General features: G+C 45.5%; 1 protein-coding gene across 1 annotated transcript; it reads left to right on the top strand.

Annotated features, from left to right (window-relative positions):
- The first annotated feature begins 5911 nt into the window (after positions 1–5911).
- ctbs (chitobiase, di-N-acetyl-) lies at positions 5912–26465 on the top strand. Its single transcript, XM_072574828.1, has 7 exons — positions 5912–6103; positions 9709–9847; positions 16114–16322; positions 18377–18548; positions 18638–18735; positions 22789–22950; positions 25712–26465. The coding sequence occupies exons 1-7, from the start codon at positions 5954–5956 to the stop codon at positions 25892–25894; spliced, it is 1113 nt and encodes a 370-aa protein (XP_072430929.1). The 5' UTR covers positions 5912–5953; the 3' UTR covers positions 25895–26465.
- Positions 26466–26751: the final 286 nt, after the last annotated feature.

The following is a 26751-nucleotide window of genomic DNA, read 5'->3' as shown; positions in this document are numbered from 1 at the left end:
AACAACTGTGAACTATCAAGGGATCTGGCAGCACCTATGGAAAGGAAGCAGAGTTAATGTTGCGAATCCAGTGACGACTCTTCACTGCACTCAAAAGGTTCACTCTTTTCACTCCACAGGTGCTGTCAGATCTAATGATTTATCCAGCAATTTCTGCTTTAGTTTTTGTTTTCTTTAGCAGCAGTAGTGGAGGTCTTGGGGAGGGGCCCCAAGGCAAGTCCCGGGCAGCAGCAGTGAGGCAGGCCCCAAGCAGCAACAGGGAGAGTCCCCTTCAAGGAGGAGGAGAGTCCTTGCACGTGCACACACACACACAGTCACACATTGATCCAATCTCCAAAAGGGGGAAAACACCTGAGTGGCCAGTGACAAGCAGTGGCCCTTCACAAAAGGCAATGCTGTGTGATAACACTCCCCTTTTTTTTTGCTTTCACTGCAGGTGTTTTTTTTATATTATTTAACCCCCACACTACCACCTAACTGCGGTAGTGCTTATTTTTCCCCAGCACCCATGGTGTGTGTGTGTGTGTGTGTGTGTGTAGGTGTGAGACAGTGAGAGACACAAGGTGCACGAATCTTTATTTGATTTCCACCACCAGGAAGATAGGAAAACACCCGAGTGGCCAGTGACAAGCACTGCCCTTCGCATCAAAGGGCAATGCTGTGTGATCAAAACAGTGAAGGGGAGGGTAGGGAAGGGTCATGTTGCGGCTGTACAGAAGATTGATTAGACCACTGTTGGCATATTATGTGCAACTCTGGTCTCCTTGCTGTTGGAAAGGTGTTGTGAAACTTGAAAGGGTTCAGAAAAGATTTACAAGGATGTTGCCAGGGTTGAAGGATTTGAGCTACAGGGAGAGGCTGAATAGGCTGGGGCTGTTTTCCCTGGAGTTTCGGTGGCTGAGGGGTGACCTTATAGAGGTTTACAAAATCATGATGGGCGTGGATAGGATAAACAGACACGGGCATTCTCCCTGTGTCTGCGTGGGTTTCCTCTGGATGCTCCAGTTTCCTGCCACAGTCCAAAATAAAATGTGCAGGTTAGGTGAATTGGCCATGCTCAATTGAGAGTGAGAGAGGAAAGAGAGGAGAGACCTAAGAGGCAGCTTTTTCACACAGAGGGTGGTATGTGTGTGGAATGAGCTGCCAGAGGAAGCGGTGGAGGCTGGTACAATTGCAACATTTAAAAGGCATCTGAATGGGTATATGAATAGGAAGGGTTTGGAGGGACATGGGCCGGGTGGTGGCAGGTGGAACTAGATTGGGTTGAGATATCTGTTGGACCGAAGGATCTGTTTCCGTGCTCTACATTTCTATGACTCTTATGAGGTCTAGCAGCATCTGTGGAGAGAAAACAGAGTTTACATTTCAAGTTCAATGACCCTTCTTCAGAACACCGGAGGATGAAGTGGAACTGGGAAGAGGGCAGCTCTGACATAGCAGCACTGATGGAGAGAAAGGTCGAGAGTGTGCATGTGGTAATGCATGGCACTAAGTGTAGATCTCAGGATGCAGCAAGTGCAGCTGACTGAGGAGTGTTGTATGTCATGGGTGTTGCAGGTTGAGTCAGTAGTTAGGGAGGCAAATGCAATGATGGCATTTATTTGAGAGGACTTGAATATAAAAGCAGGAATGTACTTCTGAAGCTGTATAAGACTCTGGTCAGACCAAATTTGGAGTAGTGTGTGTCGTTTTGGGCCCTATATCTCAGGAAGGATGCACTGACCCTGGAGTTTATTCAGAGGAGATTCACAAGAATGGTCCCAGCAATGAAAAGCTTAAAATATAAGGAACATTTGAGGACTCTGAGTTCAGAAGGATGGGAGGATTTAATTGATACGTACAGAATACTGAATGGCCTGGACAGAGTAGATTTTGAGAAGATGCTTCCATTGACTGGAGAGACTAGGACCAGACGGCACAGCCTTAGAGTAAAGGGAAGACGTTTTAGAATACAGATAAGGAGAAACGTCCTTAGTGAGAGATTAGTGAATCTATGGAACTCATTGTCACAGAAGGCTGTGGAGGCCAGGTCTTTGAGTATACTTAAGACAGAGATAGATAGGTTCTTGATTATCAAGGGTTATGGGCAGAAAGGGGGGAGAATGGGGTTGAGAAACCTATCGGCCATGATTGAATGGCAGTTAGAGACAAAAAAACTGCAGATGCTGGAATCCAAAATAGATAGGCAGCAGGCTGGAAGAACACAGCAAGTCAGACAGCATCAGGTGGTGGAAAAGTTAACATTTTGGGTGTAATCCTTTTTCAGGACTGGGGCTGGGTGTGATGGGAGCTGTAGATAAAGGGTGTGGCAGGGGCAGGGTGGTGAAGTGGGGATAGGTAAAGACAGGTCAAGGGTACGATCAATTTGGTCAATGGGAGGAATTAATCCAGTTGGTTTGCTTGGAAGAGTGGAAGGGATGGGGAGGGGCTGGGAAGAGAGTCGGGGGAAAGGAAGGGACTATATTTGAAATTGGAAAACTCAATGTTAAGTCTTCTGGGCTGTAGGCTGCCCAGGCAGAAGATGATGTGTTGGTCTTCCAATCTGCGGTGTGGTTTGTTGTGGCAATAGAGGAGGCCAAGGATGGTCATGTTGGAAAGGAGTGGTAAGGGGTATTAAAATGGGCAGTGACCAGGAGGTCTGGTTGGGCCCTATGGGCCAGCTGCAATAGTCAGTGAGCCGTTCCTTAAGATTACGTCTGGGAAAGTGTGAAGTCGTGCATTTTAGTAGGAACAATCGAAAAGCAGACTACTATTTAAATGGAGAAAGAATCCAAAGAAGTGCAGACCATTTGGGATCAAAATGTTCTTGTGCATGAAACATAAGCAGTTAGCATGCAGATGTAGTAAGTAATGACGAAGCCAAATGGAATTTGGGTCATTACTATAACAGGTTTGGAGTTTAAAAATAGATAAATCTTGTTAAAACTGTATTGGGCATTGCTGAGGATACACCTGGAGAACGGTTTATAGTTTTCATACTTAAGAAAGGATGTACAGGCACAGAGGCCCACATACAGTTCAAAAGGGGCTGAGAGTATGGAGTACAGGAGTTGGGAGGTCATGTTGCGGCTGGACAGGACATTGTTTAGGCCACTGTTGGAATATTGTGTGCAATTCTGGTCTCCTTCCTATCAGAAAGATGTTGTGAAACTTGAAAGGGTTCAGAAAAGATTTACAAGGATGTTGCCAGGGTTGGAGGATTTGAGCTACAGGGAGAGACTGAACAGGCTGGGGCTGTTTTTCCTGGAGCATCGGAGGCTGAGCGGTGACCTTATAGAGGTTTACAAAAATTATGAGGGGCATGGATAGGATAAATAGGCAAAGTCTTTTCCCTGGGATCGGTGTGTCCAGAACTAGAGGGCATAGGTTTAGGGTGAGCGGGGAAAGATATAAAAGAGACGTAAGGGGCAACTTTTTCACGCAGAGGGTGGTACGTGTATGGAATGAGCTGCCAGAGGATGTGGTGGAGGCTGGTACAATTGCAACATTTAAGAGGCATTTGGATGGGTATATGAATAGGAAGGGTTTGGAGGGATATGGGCCGGGTGCTGGCAGGTGGGACTAGATTGGGTTGGGATATCTGGTCGGCATGGACAGGTTGGACCAAAGGGTCTGTTTCCATGCTGTACATCTCTATGACTCTCTGACTTATCAAGAAAGGCAAAACAGATTAGGTCTTTATTCAGCAGAGTTTAGAAGAATAAGGAGTGATCTTGTTGAAACATATAAAACTCTGAGTGGACTTGACAGGGAAGGTGTTGAGAAGATGGTTTCCATTAGTTATAGAATCTCAAACTAGGGGACATAGTTACAGTATGAGGGGACACTCATGGAAACAGACCCTACAGTCCAACTCATTCATGCAGACCAAGTTTCCCAAACAAAAACTAGTCCCAGCCAGCCATGTTTGGCCCATATCCCTCTCAACCTTTCCTATTCATGTACTTGTCCAAAAGTCTTTAAAATGCTGTAACATTTTCCACTTCTGACAGTTCATTCCACGTAGATTCCACCCTCTGTGTGAAGACGTTGTCATTCGGAACCCTTTTAAATCTTTCTCCTCACCGTAAAAATATGCCCTCGAGTTTGAACTTCCCAACCCTAGGGAAAAGGCCTGTCCACCTTATCAACCCCTCATAACCTCTATAAGGTCATCCCTCAGTGTGATGTGAAGGAATCTCTTCTCTACCTCAGAATTGTGGAGACCATAAAACTGGAAGAGGAATTGAATTCTTGAAATATTGGGATTGAGAGCTATGAGGAGGTGGCATGTAAGAGGAATTAAGGCAGGGCAGATCAGCCACGATCTTATTGAATGAGCTGAGCCACGATCTTATTGAATGAGCTGACATGGTTGAGGACCTGACTGGCCTATTCCTAATCCTGTTTTTTATGTTCTGGGATGATTTTAATATTTTCCTCCATGATGACTCCCACAAAGGTGAAATCATATTGGATGCTGAGGACATAGACTCTGGCATTTTTTAAAAATGTGGTTAATGTTGATTACCCAGACATGAACTGCTGAACATATAAGAATTAAAGTAGGAGTAGGTCACCCGGTCTCTCAAGCCAGAAGATTGTGGTTGATCTGATTATTCCACATTCCCACCTATGCCCATTACCCTCTTGCCTCATATTAAGAATTCATAAAAATGACAAACTCATAAATGAAGCATTCGAGAGAAAATTGGATAATTATCTGGAGAGAAAAGATTTGCAGGGGCAACTGGGATAAAGTAGGAGAGTGGCACTGCAGGTTCCATTCTAAGCCAAACACCATCTTGATTTGGAACGATATCACATTAAGCCTTGGGCAGCATTTCAGAGAGGCCATTCTCTCCAGAACACCCCGGTCCACTCCCAACATCTTCCCACACCCCAAACGCAGAGTGTGCAAAATTGCCATTTTAGCTCCTCTCTCCTCACTATCCAAAGCTACAGAGGGATCTTCCAGATGGAGCAGATTCTCTACAGAAGAAAGTTCATTGGAGTCCAATCATTAACTCCAATTTCTCTCCACAAATGCTGCTGACCTGCCGAGTTTTTTTCCAGCAATGTCTGTTTGGTTGTCTTTCTCCCCTTCTGCTCACCCCTCTACTCCATATCTTCAGCATATATATCACCTTTCCTCGCTGATATCTGAGGAAGGGTCACCAGAGTTGAAATGTTAAGTTTGTTTCTCTCTTCTATAGATCCTACCAGACATGCTGAGTTTCTCCAGCAATTTCTGTTTCCCTTTCCACGGTTCTTTATTTTGTTTTAGATCAAGAACATAGGGCATTGCATACAGCACATAAACAGGCCCTTCAGCTGACTGTATGTGTGCCAACCATGATGCCTTTCTAAAGTAATCACAATTGCCTACATCTGGTCCTTATCCCTCTGTTCCTTGCCTGTTCACATGTCTACCTAAATGCCTCGTAAATGTTGCTATCCTATCTGTAATCTGTCATGACAACATGGTCCACACTTTGTATATAAAAAAACTTTGTTTGCAAATCTCCTTTAAACAAAGACACCCCCCCCACCTTAAACTTATTGCCCCTAAAGTTTGACATTTCCATCCTGGGGGGGGGGGGGGGAAAGACTCCAGCTATCCATCCTACCGATGCTTCTGATAAGTTTATATATTTCTATCAGGTTTCTCACAACTTACAAGTGAAGACAAACTTGTCTAAACTCACCTTACAACAAATACCATCGAGTTTTAATTCCACCCGATGAGACTGGAGCCTCTGGAATCCCCTCCCGCTCATATTAACGTTCACAGAGAGCCAGCAGATGCCCAAATGGGCAGAAAGGCCTCCTTGACTACTCATTGCACGTGACCCGCCAGTAGAGCCTATTGTCTTGGAGACCCGGATGTTGGTAGGAGACGGAAGTGGGAGGTCAGCCCGGGGTGAGTCATTGAAGGAGGGTTTCCGGTGGCCCCAGGCTCGAGGTGGTGACCATGGCCGGAGTGGGGCTGAGGGAGGCTCCCGGCCTCTGGCTCCTGGGCCCGGCCCTCGCCGCCATCCTCCGCCTCGGGGCCCGAGCCGCCGGCTGTCCCTGCGCTGATAGCGCCCTGTGCCGCCCGGTGACCGCGGAGAGGCCGTTCGAGGTCTGTGTCAGGGGGGGGAGGGGTGGCAGAGAGGGGGGTGGGGTGGTGGGGTGGCAGAGAGAGTCGGGGGGGCGGCAGAGGTGGGGGGGTGGTGGCAGAGAGAGCGAGGGGGTGGCAGAGGGGGGATGGTGGGGGGGGGTGGCAGAGGGGGGATGGTGGGGGGGGGGGGTGGCAGAGGGGGGATGGTGGGGGAGTGGTGGCAGAGGGGGGATGGTGGGGGGGTGTGGCAGAGGGGGGATGGTGGGGGGGTGTGGCAGAGGGGGGATGGTGGGGGAGTGGTGGCAGAGGGGGGATGGTGGGGGAGTGGTGGCAGAGGGGGGATGGTGGGGGAGTGGTGGCAGAGGGGGGATGGTGGGGGAGTGGTGGCAGAGGGGGGATGGTGGGGGAGTGGTGGCAGAGGGGGGATGGTGGGGGAGTGGTGGCAGAGGGGGGATGGTGGGGGGGGGTGGCAGAGGGGGGATGGTGGGGGGGGTGGCAGAGGGGGGATGGTGGGGGGGGGGTGGCAGAGGGGGGATGGTGGGGGGGGGGGTGGCAGAGGGGGGATGGTGGGGGGGGGGGTGGCAGAGGGGGGATGGTGGGGGGGGGGGGTGGCAGAGGGGGGATGGTGGGGGGGGGGTGGCAGAGGGGGGATGGTGGGGGGGGGTGGCAGAGGGGGGATGGTGGGGGGGGGTGGCAGAGGGGGGATGGTGGGGGGGGGGTGGCAGAGGGGGGATGGTGGGGGGGGGGTGGCAGAGGGGGGATGGTGGGGGGGGGGTGGCAGAGGGGGGATGGTGGGGGGGGGGTGGCAGAGGGGGGATGGTGGGGGGGGGGGTGGCAGAGGGGGGATGGTGGGGGGGGGGTGGCAGAGGGGGGATGGTGGGGGGGGTGGCAGAGGGGGGATGGTGGGGCGGGGGTGGCAGAGGGGGGATGGTGGGGGGGATGGCAGAGTGAGGGGGTGAGCAGGGAGGGGTGGTGGGGGGGGGCGGCAGAGGGGGGGGCGAGTGGGGAGGTGGGGTGGCAGAGAGAGCGAGTCAGGGGGGACAGAGAGCGAGGTGGCGAGAGGGGAGGGGGGGTCGGCAGAGAGAGAGAGAGAGAGTCAAGGGGGACAGAGAGAGCGGGGGGGGGTGGCAGAGAGAGAGAGTCGGGGGGGACAGAGCGGGGAGGGATGTCAGAGAGAGAGAGAGAGGGAGCGGGGAGGGGTGGCAGAGGGAGTGTGGGGAGCATGGGGGCAGCAAGAGTAGTGGGGGGTCAGTGAGATGGGGTACGTGGGAGGGGAGGAGTACTGTTTGGGATTTTTGGATAGTTTCTTTCTGGGTGTGCAGTGGTGCTCATTTGGAGGATTGGTTGTGTGGAGCTGGGGGTGGGGAGTGAAGAGCGGTGGGAGTCACCATCCAGAGATGGAGGGGAAAGAGGGGCTGGGGGAAATGTTTTGGAGGGAGATGATGTGGGGAAAGGTTCAGGAGAATGGTGTCAGCAGGGAGCAGAATCAAAGTAGGTCAGTTAGGAGGTCTGCAAACCATTCAATTCTCTGGTTGTCTGGAAGTTGTCTTTTGAAGGCCATTGAGCAGCCACACTTGGAATGGAGTATTGGATGGGAGCTCCTGTCTCTCCCCACCCCCTGCTCTGTTTTATGAGTTGGGATAGATTCTCCTCTTTGCAATGTCCCCTTTCCCACTTCTGCCTGCCTTTGGAATAATAGACGTAACCAACAGCATAGACCATAAGACATAGGAGTGGACGTAAAGCCATTCGGCCCATGAGTCCACTCCACCATTTAATCATGGCTGATGAACATTTTGCTACCACTTACCCACACTGTCCCTAAATCCCTTAATTCCTTGCAAGATCAAGAATTTCAGTCTCTCCCTTGAAGACATTTAATGTCCTGGCCTCCACTGCGCTCTGTGGCAATTAACTCCACTGGCCCACCACACTCTGGCTGAAGAAATGTCTTCTCATTTCTGTTCTAAATTGACCCCTTCTAATTCTAAGGCTGTGCCCACAGGTCCAAGTCTCCTCTCCTAACAGAAACAAATTCCAGCATCCACCCTTTCTAAGCCATGCATTATCTTATAAGTTTCTATTAGGTCTCCCCTCGACCTTCTGAACTCTAATGAATACAGTCCCAGGATCCTCAGCCGTTCATTGTATGTTAGGCCTGCCATTCCAGGGATCATCTGTGTGAATCTCCACTGGACACCCTCCAGTGCCAGTATGTCCTCCCTGAGGTGTGGGGCCCAAAACTGGACACAGTATTCTAAATGGGACCAAACCAGAGCTTTATAAAGTCTCAGTAGCACATCGCTGCTTTTACATTCGAACCCTCTTGAGATAAATGACAATATTACATTTGCTTTCTGAACCACTGACTGAGCCTGCAAGTCAACCATTAGAGAACCTTGGACTAGCACTCCCAGATCCCTTTGTACTTTGGCTTTATGAATTTTCTCACCATTTAGGAAATAGTCCGACCCTGTATTCTTTTTTCCAAAGTGCAAGACCTCGCATTTGCTCACATTGAGTTTTATCAGCCATTTCTTGGACCACTTTCCTAAACTGTCTAAATCTTTCTGCAGCCTTCCCACCACCTCATAACTACCTGCCTGTCTGCCTAACTTCATATCATCGACAAACTTTGCCAGAATGCCCCTAATCCCTGCTTCTAGATCATTAACGTATAATGTGAACAGCTGCGGCCCCAATGCTGAACCCTGCGGGACACCATTTGTCACTAGCTGCCATTCCGAAAAAGTACCTTTTATCCCAACTCTCTGCCTTCTGTCAGACTGCCAATCTTCTGTCCATGCCAGTGGCCCACCTTGAACACCATGGGCCCTTGCCTTACTCAGCAGCCTTCCATGTGGCACCTTAACAAAGGCCTTTTGGAAGTCTAGGTAGATAACATCTTCTGGGTTTCCCTGGTCTAACCTATTGTTGACTCTTCAAAGAATTCTAACAGGTTTGTCAGGCACGACCTCCCCTTACTAAATCCATGCTGACTTGTTCTAATCTGTCCCTGCACTTCCAACAATTTAGAAATCTCATTCTTAATGATGGATTCTAAACTTTTACCAACAGCCGAAGTTAGGCTAATCGGCCTATAATTTTCCATGTTCGTCTTGATCCTTTCTTGAACAAGGGGGTCACAACAGCGATTTTCCAATCATCTGGGACTTTCCCTGACTCCAGTGAGTTTTGAAAGATTACAACCAACGCCTCCGCTATTTCTTCAGTTACCACCCTCAGAACTCTAGGATGTAGCCCATCAGGCAAGGAAATTTATAAATTTTTAGACCTTTTAGCTTTTCTAGCATCTTCTCTTGTAATGGCTACTATACTGAACTCTGCCCCTTGACTCTCCTTAATTGTTGGGATATTACTCATGTTTTCCACTGTGAAGACTGACACAAAGTATTTATTAAGTTCTTCACCTGTTTCCTTATCTCCCATCACTAGCCTTCCTGCATCAATTTGGAGCAGCCCAATTTCTACTTTTGCCTCTCGTTTGTTTCTTATGTATTGAAAGCTTCCTGGGCTCTCAGCCATTGTTTTGATGGAGTAAATTTATTTTACTGGAAATGTAGAAATGCCCTCATTCCTGTAGCTGACGTTGGTTTCTGTTTCAGCTCTTGGTCTTTGACGTTGGTGGTACAGATTGGCACCATTATGACTTTTCTAAGGTCACAACTATTGCAGCCTTTGGAATTTATGACCCTCAGCTTGTATGTCATGCTCACGCACATGACATTCGTGTCGTCCTGAAAGGTAACTTTGTTTCTCTAAGTAAACAAATTGTCCTTTAATGCATTGAAGTCTTATTGAGAGCTGCAGAAAGGAACATAAAATTCAAGGCTGTGTACATATGTCCTATGTTTTATCCCTTTATCTGTCAAAAGAATACTTGGATGAGAATTTGAAATGTCATAACATTCCAGGCTACAAACCTCGTGGTAGAGAGTAAGCTTCGTGTAAATTTGGCAGGACAGACTCTGGGCTGAAGGGCCTCTTTTGTACTATATGTTCTATGATCCTGTGATGTGGGTGGCACGGTGGCACAGTGGTTAGCACTGCTGCCTCACAGCGCCAGAGACCCGGGTTCAATTCCTGCCTCAGGCGACTAACTGTGTGGAGTTTGCACATCCACCCCGTGTCTGCGTGGGTTTCCTCCCACAGTCCAAAGATGTGCAGGTCAGGTGAATTGGCCATATTAAATTGCCCGTAGTGTTAGGTGTAGGGGTAAATGTAGGGGTATGGGTGGGTTACGCTTCGGCGGGCCGGTGTGGACTTGTTGGGCCGAAGGGCCTGTTTCCACACTGTAAGTAATCTAATCTAATCTAATCAAACCACCTCAGTAGTCCCAACAAAACTAGAGATAGCTATTTTCCATTCTGTCCACTGTGGTAACTCTTACAATATGCATCTTGTTATCATGCCTTCCTGGTGAATGGGTTTTTCGATTTTTGTGTCAATGTTTTTCCATTTTTGTTTCCCAGGTGGTGTCACAGTGATGTCACTGGACTTTCATAATCTGGGGCACCACTGGGTGTTGGGGAAGTTGGCTTAGCATAATGGTGACGCTATAACCACTGTCCCTGATTGTTGTTAAAACCAAAAACCCATAAGTTTGTTCATGTCCTTTTTTAGGAAAGGAAATCTGTCATTCTTACCAAGTCTGGCATCCATGTGACTGCAGACTCTTAGCAATGTAGTTGATTCTTAACTGCCCTCTGAAATGGACGAAAGTGAGTACTGCAAATGCTGGAGGTCAGAGTCAAGATTCGAGTGGTGCTGCAAAAGCACAGCAGGTCAGGCAGCATCCGAGGAGCTGGAAAATCAAAGATTTGGGCAAAAGCCCTTTGTCAGGAAAAATGAAGGGCTTTTGCCTGAAACGTCGAGTTTCCTGCTTCTCGGATGCTGCCTGACCTGCTGTGTTCTGCTGTCTGAAATGCCCAGCAAGCCACTCCATTCAAGGGGCAAGTGGGAATGGGAAATAATAGCTGGCCTAGGTAATGGCACCTCTTGTGAAACAGTTTGGAGATGTTTCAGTCATTTAAATGTACTATATCAATATAGGTTGTTTGATATTATTATGATGAAAACTGCCTCTAATTATTGCAGCAAGTTGACATGCTTCCCACTTGCTTAAATTGCTTTAAATTATTAAAATACAAATTAGAACAGGAGGTAGATGTCACAATGGTAACTGAATTCTATAAGAAGCTTTTCTTTTGATCATGGGATGTGGATGTTGCTGAATGGGTCAACATTTCTAGCTGATTGCTCATTGTCCTTGGGTTGCGACTGAACTGGCACCTTACATGGACACCCACAGTGCTGTTCAGGAGATCATAATCAAGACTTTAACCCAGTGACAGTGACTGAAGAGTGATTTGACATTCCACGTCAGAAAGGTGTATGGCTTGGGGAACTAGTCGGTAGTGGTACAAATGCGCATGTAAAGAGGAGTAGGCCATTTGGCACCTAGCGCCCACTCTCCATCGCCCACAACTGGTCAGATTGTGACTTTGACTCCATATTCCTGTCTACCCAAAATAAACTTGACTTCCCAAAGTACTGCCACACACCGTTGTCCATTGGACAATTAAACAGCAAACAGCGGGGTAGCCTCCAAAAATATATCCATCCTCAAAGGGTACGCCAGCAGCATTTCCAATAACCTTCGGTTGAAGTTCCAGGTGGGTGATCCGTCTTTGCATTCCTCTGAGCTCCCCAGCAACATGGGATGAAAGCTAGAATCTGATTTACTCTGAAATTAAATGGTTGAAAGGATGGGGGAGACTGTCATGGGAAAGTCATTATGGCCGGATTTCTGGCTGTGTGGCTCAGAAGGGAAGGGGGGGGGAAAGAATAGGAGAGGGAGAGTGATAGGAAATGTAACCTTGGGGTGATCAGATTGGAGATTCTGTGATCAAGAGTGAGACTCCCAGATGGTGTGTTCCCTCCTGGGTGCCAGGGTCAGGGATGTCTTGGATTGAGTCTACAGGATTTTTGAGGGGGAGGGAGAGCAGCCAAAAGTTGTGGTACACATCTGTAGCATGGACATAGGTAGTGAATGGGAGGAAGGCCTGAAAAGAAAATATGGGGATTCTGGATTAGTGGTGCTGGAAGAGCACAGCAGTTCAGGCAGCATCCAAGTAGCTTCGAAATCGACGTTTCGGGCAAAAGCCCTTCATCAGGAATAAAGGCAGTGAGCCTGAAGCGTGGAGAGATAAGCTCGAGGAGGGTGGGGGTGGGGAGAAAGTAGCATAGAGTACAATGGGTGAGTGGGGAGGGGATGAAGGTGATAGGTCAAGGAGGAGAGGGTGGAGTGGATAGGTGGAAAAGAAGATAGGCAGGTAGGACAAATCCAGACCAGTCATGGGGACTTTTCCCCTGGCACCAGTCAAGAATCTCTTGGTCATTGTCACTCAGTCTCAATCTGTCTCAAGGAAATAATAGGACAGGAGACAGGCTTGCTGAAAAAGCCACTTAAAGGTGAGAGGTGCTTTGGAATGAGTGCTAATGCTTAAGACCCAGGCAACTGAGGAGAACCTCAGAGGCACAAGAGGTTAGAATTAGAGGGATGAAGAGAGCTGGAGATAATGGAGAAAGAGTGGGTAAAACCTTGGAGAAATTTTTAAAAATCGGGATGAGAAGTTTTAAGTTTGCGGGCTACATGTCCATTTTACACACTTAGAATTTACTGACATGATTGAAAACTCTTCATCAAGACAAAAGAACCTGGTCAAACTTGTTTTGTGACAGAGTAGAGGCCACCTAATGCAAAAATCTTTAATATAGCTGTTTACAAAATACAAAATAAAATTAGATGGATCAATTTAATTGTTATTGTAAGGTATTTTATAAGGTATTTCATTAAAGTAATTGCTTATGAAGGAACACTAGCAGTTAGAAATATTCACAGAGCAGCTGCAGTTCTGCTGTATGTCACCACCTGTGGCAATAACATAGAAACTAGGAGCAGGCGAAGGCCATTCAGCCCTTTGAGTCTGCTCTGCCATTCAGGAAGATTGTGGCTGGTCCTGCTACTCAACACCATATTTCCATCATCTCCCATACCCCTGGATGCATTTAAAATCTAGAAATGTATCTGTCTCTTTCTCGAATATATTCAATGCCTTGGCTTCCCCAGCCTTCTGTGGTGGAGAATTCTATAGGGTCACTACCCTTCACGTGAAGAAGTTTGTCCTGATCTCCACCCTAAACACTGTGGGATGTACAGTTACAGGCCATATTATGTTCAAATTCCTGTCTAAAGGTGACCAGGTATGGGTACAGCTTTAAATGGAAAGATGACAGGACATTGTTGTGTTGGAGTGAGTATTTTTGTTCCTTGACTCCACAGAAGCATGTCAGAAATTAAAAAGCGAAATGAAGATTAGTGAAAACGGGACTTGGTGTCCAGGATCCTGGCCCAGCCCGTGTGCTGATTCTGTCCCAACTGAGATTTTGCTGCCTTTTCTGTCAGTCACAGATCTTTAAGCTCTTAATCTACTGAACTCTAGAATCTTTCTTGTACCTTCTGCATCACAGTGTCTTCCCTTATTAAATTGCCCCTCGATCTACCTCTTTAACTATTTTTTGTTGCTGCTCTTGCTTGCCGTTTCTTTAGGTCAGAAAATTTTGTTTACTCCAGCAATTTGCAAAGTAAAAACAATGACTGCAGATGTTGGAAATCAGATTCTGGATTAGTGGTGCTGGAAAAGCACAGCAGTTCAGGCAGCATCCAAGGAGCAGGAAACTTGATGTTTCGGGCAAAAGCCCTTCATCAGGAATACAGGCAGAGATCCTGAAGGGTGGAGAGATAAATGAGAGGAGGGTGGGGTTGGGGAGAAAGTAGCATAGAGTACAATAGGTGAGTGGGGGAGGGGATGAAGGTGATAGATTAGATTAGATTATTTACAGCGTGGGAACAGGCCCTTCGGCCCAACAAGTCCACACCGACCCGCTGAAGCGCACCCATCTACACCCATTCCCCTACGTTTACCCTGCACCTAACACTAAGGGCAATTTAGCATGGCCAATTCAGCTAACTTGCACATTTTTGGACTGTGGGAGGAAACCGGAGCACCTGGAGGAAACCCACGCAGACACGGGGAGAATGTGCAAACTCCACACAGTCAGTCGCCTGAGACGGGAATTGAACCCGGGTCTCTGGCGCTGTGAGGCAGCAGTGCTAACCACTGTGCCACCGTGCTGCCCACAAAGTCAGGGAGAAGGGTGGAGTGGATAGGTGGAAAATAAAGTGGGCAGGTAGGACAAGTCATGGGGACATTGCTGAGCTGGAAGTTTGGAACTGGGGTGCGGTGGGGTAGGGGAAATGAGGAAACTGGTGAAGTCCACATTGATGCCCTGGGGTTGAAGTGTTCCGAGGCGGAAGATGAGGTGTTCTTCCTCCAGGCGTCAGGTGGTGAGGGAGCGGCAGTGAAGGAGGCCCAGGACCTGCATGTTTTTGGCTGAGTGGGAGGGGGAGTTGAAATGTTGGGCCACCGGGCAGTGTGGTCAATTGGTCCAGGTGTCCCAGAGATGTTCCCTGAAGTCTAGTCTCCCCAATGTAGAGGAGACCGCATCGGGAGCAACAGATACAATAAATGATATTAGTGGATGTGCAAGTAAAGCTTTGGATGTGGAAGGCTCCTTTAGGGCCTTGGATGGAGGTGTGGGCGCAGGTTTTGCAATTCCTGTAGTGGCAGAGGAAGGTGCTGTGACAGGAGGGTGGGTTGTAGGGGGGACGTGGACCTGACCAGGTAATCACGGAGGGAACGGTCTTTGCAGAAGGTGGAAAGGGGTGGGGAGGGAAATATATCCCTGGTGGTGGGGTCCGTTTGGAGGTGGCGGAAATGTCAGCGGATGATTTGGTTTATGCGAAGGGTGGAAGGTGAGCACCAGGGGCGTTCTGTCCTTGTTACGGTTGGAGTGGTGGTGTCTGAGGGCGGAGGTGCAGAATGTGGACGAGATGCGTTGGAGGGCATCTTTAACCACATGTGAAGGGAAATTGCAGTCTCTGAAGAAGGAGGCCATCTGGTGTGTTCTGTGGTGGAACTGGTCCTCCTGGGAGCAGATCCGGCGGAGGAATTGGGAATATGGGATGGCATTTTTGCAGGAGGTAGGGTGGGAAGAGGTATAATCCAGGTCACTGTGGGAGTCGGAGGGTTTATAAAAAATGTCGGTGTTGAGTCGATCGTCATTAATGGAGATGGAGAGGTCCAGGAAGGGGAGGGAGGTGTCAGAGATGGTCCAGGTAAATTTAAGGTCTGGGTGGAATGTGTTGAAGTTGATGAATTGCTCAACCTCCTCACGGGAGCACGAGGTGGTGCCAATGCAGTCATCAGTGTAGTGGAGGAAGAGGTGGGGAGTGGTGCCGGTGTAATTACGGAAGATGGACTGTTCTACGTAGCCAACAAAGAGACAGGCATAGCTGGGGCCCATATGTGTGCCCATGGCTACCCCTTTGGTCTGGAGCAAGTGGGAGGATTCAAAGGAGAAATTGTTAAGGGTGAGGACCAGTTCGGCCAAATGAATGAGAGTGTCGGTGGAAGGGTACTGTTGGGGATGTTGGGAGAGGAAGAAACTGAGGGCTTGGAGGCCCTGGTCATGGCGGATGGAGGTGTAGAGGGATCGGATATGCTGCTCGGATGCTGCCTGAACTGCTGTGCTTTTCCAGTACCACTAATCCAGAATCAAGCAATTTACAGGAGGGGCTTCTGCAGCATTGGGGATGCTGTGATTCTGATGAGGCGCACAGGTGGGCCGATATGGCTGTTTTGGTGAATGCAGAAGACGCTTTGTGCACTTTGAAGAGCGTTGAGGTCTCGTGGTGTCCTTGGTGACCTTTATCCCTCACTCGATGCCTCCAATGCCAAACTGACCACTTGTTTCTTTCTCACGGGACCATTGCTGGGCAAGCTGGAAGACAGCATTGATTATACTTCACAGCCAGGGCTAGAAAGTGCTTGAGAACATTGTTCTGTGAATGGTGCTGTATAAATTGTTCCTTTGCTTTTCACCAGGAGATGTGCCAATTAAAAACATATTAGACCATACCCAGCGAATAAATTGGATCAATGATCAAATCCAGTTGGCAAAGCAGCAGTTTATGGATGGGATTAACTTGGATCTGGAGGAAGCTGTTGAATTTAAGTCTGAAGGATATTACGCTGTAACGCAACTGGTTAATGAAACCACACAAATCTTCCATCGTGAAATACCAGGGTCTCAGGTAACACAGCAATATTTCATTTGAATTGTGCAAACAATTTAGTTCCTGCATAATTGTAAATAAACATTGATTTTTTTTTCCGGCTGAGTACAAATAATTTCTAGCTGCTTTTTGATTGTGAATTTGCTTGTCACAAAGCTGCGTAGGCTGTAGCTCAGCTTAAACGTTTTAGGCTGCATCTGTTTTGAGCAAACATAAAGCAGAATTGGTGATATAGCTGTTGTAATTCAGTATTAGGCAAATGAATTGAAGCTCAGCTTCCATGGTGTCACCACAAGTTTGGGAATGATGACGAGCAGAGGGCAGCCATTCACTTCATTGTTTGAAAGAAAGCACTTGCATGTCCTGATCAGTGTGCTCCCAGAAAGCTACAAATTGTTTCCCTTCAAGTATTTAACTGCATACTTTTTGATTATTTGATTCAAACTGCTTCAGGACATTCAGACTCTCAGACGTTAGTCTGATGTTTCTGAAATACTAATTCAGTGACCTACATTGCCGCCATGTCACCAGCTCCCATTGTAATAGAATGTCCAGTATTGGCCTGCTTCCGTTTCACAGACTAGGAGAAAGTGAGGATTGTAGATACTGGAGATCAGAGTTGAAAAGTGCAGTGCTGGAAAAGCAGAGCCAGTCAGGCAGCATCCAAGGATCCAATGTTTCGGGTGTAAGCCCCTCACGTTCCTGATGAAGGACTTATGCCCGAAACATCGACTTTCTTGCTTCTCAGATGCTGCTTGACCTCCTGCGCTTTTCCAGCGACACGTTTTTTGAATCTGCTTTAGTTTCACCACACTGTCATATTCGTTTATAGCTATTTGTGCCTGTAGTTCACTAATCTTATCACATACATGCAAAGTAACCCAAAGGAAATGAGATTTTCTCACTTCCTCCTTGCTCTGGATGTACCTGATAACTAACTTGCTACTCTAGTAGCAACTGACTCCCCAGGGTATTCTGCATACTTCAGCATTTCTCTTGTGTTCTCATCTGGTTCCCATGCTCCTTCTGAGTTGAGTTAGTTCCCCAGTAATAGCAGTAAAGCTTCCCATGGGAAATTGGTCCTGACTCTGTTTAGTTCCCGTCCATGGTACTCTTTGGGTCTCCAAGCCTGTCACAATGGCCCTGTATTTTCAGGCTGTCTTCCCTGCTCCATTTTTTCCAGTCTCTCCCTGAGCTGCTGAGCCAGCTTTGGGCCCTGGACTTTGCTGTGACTCTTCTTGCTTGGCAGTCTGGTCACCCATTCCCTCATTCTCCCTGAATCCTTGTAAGCCACAGGGTTGTCACCCCTGAAAATGTGTAACCGTCGTGCTGACCTGGACAAGCACAGCATTGTGATATGAGCTGCTGCCCAAGTTCCATAACCTGGAGCTCAAACTGCTGCAAATGGCAAATCAAGGAAATAAACTAGCTGGTCTGTCTGTTCATTTGCTCGCTTCAGGATAGTACTCTCTTTTTTTTTCTCTTTCCTCACTCCTCCTACAAAAGTTATTCATTTCACCTTCTTTCCATTAAGTTTCGCCACCAATCTGTCTCGGTGTGGTCCATCACTACCCTCTCAGTTCATCGTACCCAAGTTTGATTTCATCTGCGGGTTTGAAACAGACATAGATAGACAAGACAAAGAACCTAGATTTTGAAAATGCAAATACAATACTAATTCCAGGGGAGCACACTACTGTATTTACCTTCCTGTAGTCTGAGAAACAAGTACTCAACATCACTCTGTTTCCTGTCAACCAACTACATTTCCATTTGCTATGGTTTGTCACAATTGGATGCCTTAGGAGAGGAGATTAAAACTGTACAGATGTAGGTGACCTTTTGGGCATTAAACCTGGCTAAGATTTTGATAACCTAAGATTTAATGATCCTGAGTCACTACTTTCCCTGATGCTATCACACTCATGATATCAAATCCTGAATGCTTGGAGGTTTTCATTCTGATTAAATCCATGCATAAGTGTGAACTGTGTTAATGTTTGTGAAAAACCATATCTATCCATTATTGATATCTCTTACAATAGTTAACTACTTTTTAAATTGGCACTTAGGTCACATTTGACGTGGCTTGGAAGCCAGGGTGCGTAGATGGCCGGTGCTATGATTATGCAGCAATTGCAGCATCTTGTGACTTTATCTTTGTGATGTCGTATGATATGCAGAGTCAGATTTGGGACGACTGCATTGCAAAGGCAAATGCACCATATGACCAGACGTTAGTGGGTATGTACAGTATAACTGTCTGACTTCAGGTTTGACCTGCCCTGTGTTTCGTAAATCTAAGGACGTCTCTTTTTATTTGACCTGTTTAGGTTACTTAGACTATCTCAAGCTCAGCATTCCTCCTGCGAAAATCGTGATGGGAGTTCCATGGTATGGTTATGACTATCCTTGCTTACAGCTGCTTGAGGTAAGGTCTTGCCTGAGTGCCTTTCAGTTAATCTAATTATTTGCAAACAGTCCCATTGATAGCTTTGCTTGGAGAAATGAGTAGGTATTTATTTCTTGTGAAATACATAGAAGTCAGTTTATCTGTAACATAGCCCTCTGATATGTTAGGTGCACTGACTGTTAATTTTTTTTTTACTTTTAATCTCTCTCCTCCATTCACCAATTTTCCTTGAACCATTGGTATTTACTCTGGGTTCACTTTGTTTATGTTGTTCAATTTTGTTTTGCTGACAAATTTTTTATTAAGTGTTTTTATCCTAGGTTATGAATCATGAGCTGCTTAGATCTTTTCTCAAACTTTGCAGTTTTAGAGTACTGAAAACAACTAATGCTGGAGGTCACAGTGGGCCGAGCAAGCTAACGTTTAGAGTCTAGAAGACTCTTCAGAGCTGAAGTAAAGCTTCGACCAGGCAGCATTTATGCTACACTGGGTAGTGGAGTTGGGCTGGGGTGGTGGTGATGGGAATAGAGTGCTGGTGGAGAAAAGATTTTGTGTCCTGCTCTCGTGCCCCATGTGTCTGTCCTTGGCATGCTGCAGTGTTCCAGCGAATCAGAGCGCAAACTGGAGGAACAATATCTCATCTCCAGTCTAGGCACTTGCCAGCATTTTGGACTTACAGTTGAGTTCAGCACCTTCCTTTTATTTCTTACAGCTTTACTTGTTATGTTCTCTGTCGTCATGTCCTTTTCCCCTTCCCTCCACCCCAAGTGGGACTGTTTGTTCTTTGCAGTCCGATTAGTTAGACACACCATTGTTCTGCTATTCTCACATTCCAATCACTTAATTGGCTCTATCAGCAACCTTCCTACCTCAGCACTCCAACAACAACAACCCCTCCCCCCCCCCCCCCCCGCCTCCCAGTATTTCAAATCAGCTCTGATGTTGCATCATCTCAACTTGAAACGTTAGCTTGCTCTGTATAGATGCTGCCTGACGCACTGTGATCTCCAGCATTTTTTTTTTCAGTACAGATTCCACCATCTGCAATAATTTGCTCCTACAGTTTTAGAGTAAGCTATTTGACTGCTGAAGCCTATTCCATCATTTCATTTGATCCAAACTGATTTTTCTCTTAACTCCAGTTACTTGGCTTTGTTCTATAACCCTTTGTACTGGACTACTCTCTCCTGTCAAGTATGTTATCTCCCAAATCTTGCTCATCGTTCTGAAAGCTCAGATACATTTGAATCTCTCTAATCATGTCTATCTCCATCATTATACTAAATTGATTTATACTGAAGTTATAAGTGCCATCCTCTTTAGCTAACAATGATAAACTATTCCTCCTATTCCTTTGTGATTGATCTGCAATGAAATTGTTCATCAGCTATGAAATTCAGTGCCCATGGGTCTTCCAGGGATTAGACAGTTCACCATCTAGTGGGTTTTCAGGTTTACTGTCCAAACTTGCTGTTTTAAGTATCTGCTCCAACCTTTCTACTATAATGGCCAAAACACTCAGCACTCTAGTCAAAGTGGATACACACCATTCTCACATGTGCTCTCCTGTTCTTTCTGCTTGTGTCCAATCAGACACAGACCGTTAGAGGAACAGTTAATGATGGAACCGGGAAAAGACAGAGGCATCCTAAACACAGACTTGAGGGGAGAAGACACAAATTTTAAAAATCTACTATCTGCACTCTCCTTTGTTTTCTGAAAAAAAGTTATTTTTTTAAAAAATACTGGGGGCAAGAAGCATTGGAAAGTAAACAATCAGCCATTCTCTCCTTGGAATGATGAACCTGACTGGCGCTTGTCATTTGTAAAGGAGACAGAGTTTTAATCAGACTGCTGCTGGTCATTGGTTGCTCCAGGTACCTGACACATGCATGGGCTCAGGCACACACATGCGCACCCTCCTGTGGAGCACTGTCCATTAATGACAGGTCTTCACACGTCAAGCTAACGGACTCCAGGAAGAGTCTTGAGTAGCTACAGCCTGCTCGCAATATAAAAGGCCCCACTCTTTGTCTTGGTGCTATTGGACTTTGGCTCCTTAAGTCAAGCTAGTCCATCTCTTCTAGCCAACAGGGTCCATCTTTCCAAGACATGACACTTCTGTACCCATTAGCAGTGTGGGCTGAATGAAGACATGTTGATGGTGGTAACATAATGAAAATTATGAATGTAATGTATTTTCTGATGCCTCCAATTAGCAGGTTTATTGCTCCTCACCAGAGAGTCGATGGGATTTGTGGGACATATCTTGTTGTGAGGGACAATGTTTTTATATTTTCTTTCTCAAAAGCATCCCTCCTGAAGTTGATTCGTGGTTCCCCTGTAACCCATTGTACCCAGTAGAGAAATCTGGACTGACTCCACAAAGACTGTGTAGGAGTGAGCCCTGCTGATCCCCAGACAGAGCCGGTCAGATCATGTTTTAGCTCATAATCCTGAACCAACCAGCACTCGTAAATGAGCAAGGAGGAAATGGGGGAAATCTGGAGTGGGTCTGGAACCCTGAAAAGTTATTCTTTTTCTACGTATTCGTGTCACTCCCTTTATGTTTGATCTACTTGTCCCCCCTGACTATTGTGAACCTGATAGCCAGTATTTAGACAGGATTAATAAATGGTCTCTATTATGAAGGTGCCCCTATATAGTAGTGATCAGAAGATGATTGTGTGTTGCATTACACTTTTGAGGGACAGAACAGTGAATGTAAGATTAGCATTTCAAGTTTGAATAATAAGAATGATTAGGGTATGAAAACAGATGGCTAAAGTGAACAGGAAAGTTAGGCTTAAAAGTGTAATAAAAAATGGGAGTAGGCCATTTGCTAATTGAAAGACTAGGGAGTTCATGAAGATAAATAACAAACTGACAGATGAAGAGGTCCTTGACCTGTCTTCACTGTAGATACCTTTCAAAACTTTCATCAAGTCACATTCATCCATCTCCTGTGGTTGCTAACCTACACCTGGCTTTTGGATCAACAACGTCCTAATTTAATTCTTGTCTTTTTATCAATCCCTCATAATCTCTTTCCTCCTCCTATCTGTATGATCTTCTCCAGTATCAGTAACCCCTAGATCTCTACATTGTCATTTCAGGTCTCTTTGAACTATGTTTGGGCTGTTTGTAACTCTTTTCTTTTCGTTTTAAGGCATTTATAAATTCTATCGTTCAGTGTTTGTAAATTTTCCTTGGGGATTTTGTGGCATAGTGTTTTGGATTTTGTGGGACAATATTTCCAAACACTACTTGTTTTGAGAGATGGGCTTTTTCTTGGATTCCCCACACCCTCAGCTGATTTGCCTCGCTTTAATTTTGACTTGTGGCCCCATTGCTTAAGGCTGCCCCGCCAAATATATTTCTGTCTGTCTGAAGATATCAACTGAATCCCACCACAATCAGATCTACAGAACAACCTTGATTATCCAAATGAGATGGGAGGGGAATATTTTGTTCAGATAATATTCAGGTAACATTTTTACAGGACCTCGAGATCTTGTTCAGATAATTGATGTTCAGGTTTTTATTTAAAGTTGTATTTTTCTCCATTCTTCTTCACTAATTTCCTGATTTAAAGTGATTTTTAATTTTGTTGTTACTAGTGCCCTCCTTCCTAAAGTGTAAGATTAATGTTCCCTGATTTGTCATAGAATCCCTATAGTATGGAAGCTGGCTACTCAGCCCAGCTAGTCCACACTGACCCTCCAAAGAGCATCCCACGCTGTCCCTGTAGCCATGCATTTCTCATGGCTAATCCACCTATCCTGCACAACATTTGAACAGTCGGAGGAAACCCATGCAGACATGGGGAGAATGTGCAAACTCCTCGCAGTCGCTCAGGACCCTGGTGTTGCAAGACAGCCGTGCTAATCACTGAGGCAACGTATTGTGCAGGACTGTCTAGCCACCTTATTTTGGAGATTAGTCATGCCATTCCTGCATTTGGGAAGTTCCCAAAGTAATTTTGACAATTTCGAGTGTAGGTTTGAAAATAAGTGAATTGTGAATATTGTACTGTTTAAAGAAAACTCTTCTCCTATTTCTATGTTTCAGGCTGGTCGGTGTACAATCCGAAGCATTCCTTTCAGAGGTGCACCTTGCAGTGATTTAGCTGGACCTCAAGTCCCATATAAAGATCTCATGCGTCTGCTGCCCAGATCAATCACTGGCAGGTTTTGGGATGATGTTCAGAAAGCCCCGTATTTTATCTACATGGTAATACCGATCACAGTAAAACAAAAGCTAAATAACACACATCCTGAAAGTCTGAAATAAAAACAAACAAAAAAATTCAGATCTGGCAGCGTCAGCTAAAGGGCAAAAGCAAAGGGAACAGATTGAAACATTAGCACTATATTTGTATCAGTAAATGCTGTGTACTTTCGGGTTTTTTTGTCTTTTTTGTTTATGTAGTAAAGATCAGCCTTGGCAGAGTGCCAGCAGTGTGGTCTGTCTTAACTCAATGTTTGAGTATAGGATTGAGCAAAGTTCAGAATGTCTGTCTGGGTTTTCAGGGTTAAGATGTTGTAATTCTAGAACTGACAAAAAAAAAGTGGGAGTTAGCAAAATACCAGAAGAGCCTCCTGTTTTATTTTACACTGAAACAAAAATAGAGATTGCTGGAATAGCTCAGCAGGCAGGTCTGGTGGCACATGTCAAACAAAATCAGAATTAACGTTTCAGGTCCAATGGTAACCCTTCCTTGCTGCCCACCCATCATCTGCATATAAACCAACATTTTCATAGTTACTATCAATTCTGAGGAAAGGTCACCGGACTCGAAGCATTACCTTTAATTTTTCTTCTCATTAACTTTAATTTCTCTTCACAGATGCTGCCAGACCTGCTGAGCTTTTCCAGCCATTTGTTGTTTCAGATTTACAGCATCCACAGTTCTTTTTTGTTTCTTTAAATTCTTTCTTCTATGTCGTAAGCAGTTGAAATTGTCTGCTCGCTCCCTCACTTGTGCCTATTGTGAGGGAGACTTGTCTGTTTTGAGGGCTTTGGTGTGAAGATGGGAGGCAGGGGGGAGGGCAATAACAGCCTTTTCTCTAATTTTCTGAACACTGACTGATGTCAGTGTGTGGCAGCAAAGTCCTGAACTAGGAGTCGGTGCAGTGATCACACAGGAACATGGAGCAGCTGCACACATTGTAAAGGCAATGTTGGCCAACAGTGATTCCAGCTGTTGATTCCTTGGCAGTGGTACTTTGTCATAAAGCTGAGGGCTGGCATTGACTAGTGCAGGGAGCCCAGTCAGTTGGCATGCTGTGTGTCTGATGCTTTTCTGATTGTTGTACAGAAATGACGATTCACCTGCCAAATGACAACAGTGGACCTGTGATGTGGTGTGAATGAGAGTCCACATGGTCTTTAGTTGTGCCTTAAATATGGCACTTGGAAGTGGTGGTGCTAGCTTAGGATGCACCTTGGGGGCTAGAGAAACCCTCTGGGAGCTGAAAGAGTGGAAGAAGGTCACTTGATAAGTATGACTGTGACTCCAGTGTCCATGGGGAGTCGCAGCTCAGCTGGGCAGCAGTTGTTGACTCAGGGTTTGGAGCTCATCAGTGCCCAGGAGCAGTAGTTGAGCAGTGAAGCTTGCATTGGGACTTCTGAAAGGCAAGGATCAGTCTTCTGCTCAGAACAGAGAGATTATGTTGATGGTTAGATTTTGGGATACAGTTTCAAGCTCTTCTGAGACCCTGAGGATCTTTAGCAACTCTGACACACATAATCGTTGAGGTCATCTTAGTTAAAATTCTTTTGAAATAAGACAGATTTTGTGGCTTTCCAAGATCACTACAATCTGGTGAGGTTGCTGAGGATATTCCTGAGATTAGTCTGGGTGATATCTGCCATTTAACGTGTGGTTTGTGGTGTGTTTGACCCCAGCTCGGTAGTTAATGTTCATGCTTACTTCCTGTTAATTCTATATGTTAGAGAGTTAATGAAAAATTGAAAATTATTCTGTTGGATTAAAACTATGGAATCATGTGGCTTCATATGCCAATAAATACTTTAAATTTCAATTGTCGTCCATTCAACTAACGTGATTGATCCCTGAACAAGTTATAATCGTAATTAGGAACCGTGAAGTTGGTCTTGTGTAATATTGACAAATGTTGTGGTCTAGACTGGGATTGGAAATTTTTACATCCTTTAGGCTTGATTAGTTGTTTTTCCTCCTGACTAGCCTCCCATTTTCCATTGTGATAATGCTATAGATTATAACTATCATTAGAAGTCTCCATGATTTCACCCTTCTCTATCTTTGATATTTCTGCCATCCTCCATTCTGGTTTCAGTCCATGTATAGTTTTCATTGCTCAACGAAGGTGGACACACCTTGAATTATCTAGTTCCTAAGCGATAGAATTTCATTCCAAAACCTCTTCTACTCTTTCTGTCTTCATTTCTGTTCCTTTAAAACCCACTACTTTGCCCTTTTGGTTGCTTGTCCCTGTGCAGTTTGATAATCTTCAGTGAAATGCCTTGAGATACTGTAATAGTGCTACATAAATACAACTTAATTCTGTGCTTGATCATACCTCAGACATTCCATTGTATTGACAATATTAAACACAATAAAACTATGACAATATTGTTTTAGGAGAAAGTGAGGACTGCAGATGCTGGAGGTCAGAGCTGAAAATGTGTTGCTGGAAAAGTGCAGCAGGTCAGGCAGCATCCAAGGAGCAGGAGAATTGACATTTTGGGCGTCAGCCCTTTGAAAAAAAGATTCCTGAAGAAGAGCTGATGCCCAAAACATCGATTCTCCTGTTCTTGGATGCTGCCTGACCTGCTGCGCTTTTCCAGCAACATATTTTCAGTTTTGGATTAACTGTACAACTATGCTGGGACATGTTGGCTGTAAACATTTAACTCAATCAGATAAACCTGTCATCTTATTTAACAGTAACTAATCGATTGAATAATTTGTACTTTAGCTGTTATCTGTCACTGATTTTCTTGGCAGGTTAACGATACATACCATCAGGTCTGGTATGATGATCCACAGAGCATTTCAATTAAGGCAGCGATTATCAAAAAGCTGAATCTCCGTGGAATAGGCATGTGGAATGGAAACCTCTTAAACTATGATGATCCTAAAGCAGCAATACAAACTAAAGAAATGTGGAATGCACTGAACCCTTTCTGAACACATCTTCAGCGACTTTTGTTCTAAAACTCCAAAATGCAATTATTTAGCAACTGCAACTATACATTGCAAGCATTGAACCATTGATTCTAATATTAGAAATTGACCTAATGCAGATCTATGGAGCAGGTATGAAATGTTTCTCTCAAATGTCTATTCAATGAGAAGCAGACATAAGTTTTGCAACATCTTAAACTGTTTACAAAGTGCACAGACTGTCAGCCATCAGACTGACAGTACAGGTTAAACTTTGAACCACTGCTAAATACTTGGGGAACAGTTCGGTTTTCCTGTTGGTTGGAAATGAATTATAACATACACACGTGTGCTGTGTTTGTTTTTCACAATCTTTGTTTGTCAGTGTTATCGTTTTGAGCTTCCTAACTTAATTTTCATGATCTATAATTGAGGTTTGAATAGTTTGGCAAAGTCATGTTTGCTCTTACTAATTTTCAATTAATATTGCAAGGCACTGCGACTATTTGACTTTTAATCTTTCCAAGTGATTTTATAATTTCCTGTTCTTAAAAGATACTTTAGCTTTTCTACAAAATAAAATGTTGTTTTCAAAGTTTTAGTGGTGGTGCTTGAGGGGATTGGAAACTGTGTGAGAATTTAAAATGCAATTTTAAGTAACTCCAGATAATGGTCTAACCATCTCCTCAGTAAGGGAACGACTCCAGTGTGGAAATTGCAAGATCAAAGGAAAATCTGAATAAAGACACAGAAGGGAGAAGAAAAATCTTTCAGTAAAGACAGAAACTCCCCTTGTCCCTGGAAAACTGTAAACAATTTAGACCACAGTAACTTAGGAGAGGTGATGGCCCAGTGTTATTAATGCCTGTGTTTGAATCTCA

Source organism: Chiloscyllium punctatum, chromosome 7 (assembly GCF_047496795.1).
Source record: "Chiloscyllium punctatum isolate Juve2018m chromosome 7, sChiPun1.3, whole genome shotgun sequence".
Classification (NCBI taxonomy): Eukaryota; Metazoa; Chordata; class Chondrichthyes; order Orectolobiformes; family Hemiscylliidae; genus Chiloscyllium; species Chiloscyllium punctatum.
The sequence above is the reverse complement of the archived record's forward strand: the minus strand, read 5'-3'. Positions and strand labels throughout refer to the sequence as shown.

Excerpts from the sequence above, each read along its gene's own strand:
- ctbs (XM_072574828.1), top strand. The coding sequence starts at position 5,954 with ATGGCCGGAGTGGGGCTGAGGGAGGCTCCCGGCCTCTGGCTCCTGGGC. Across the intron at positions 16,323-18,376 it reads GTGAAATACCAGGGTCTCAG|GTCACATTTGACGTGGCTTG; the intron begins GTAACACAGCAA and ends ATTGGCACTTAG. Across the intron at positions 18,549-18,637 it reads ATATGACCAGACGTTAGTGG|GTTACTTAGACTATCTCAAG; the intron begins GTATGTACAGTA and ends TGACCTGTTTAG.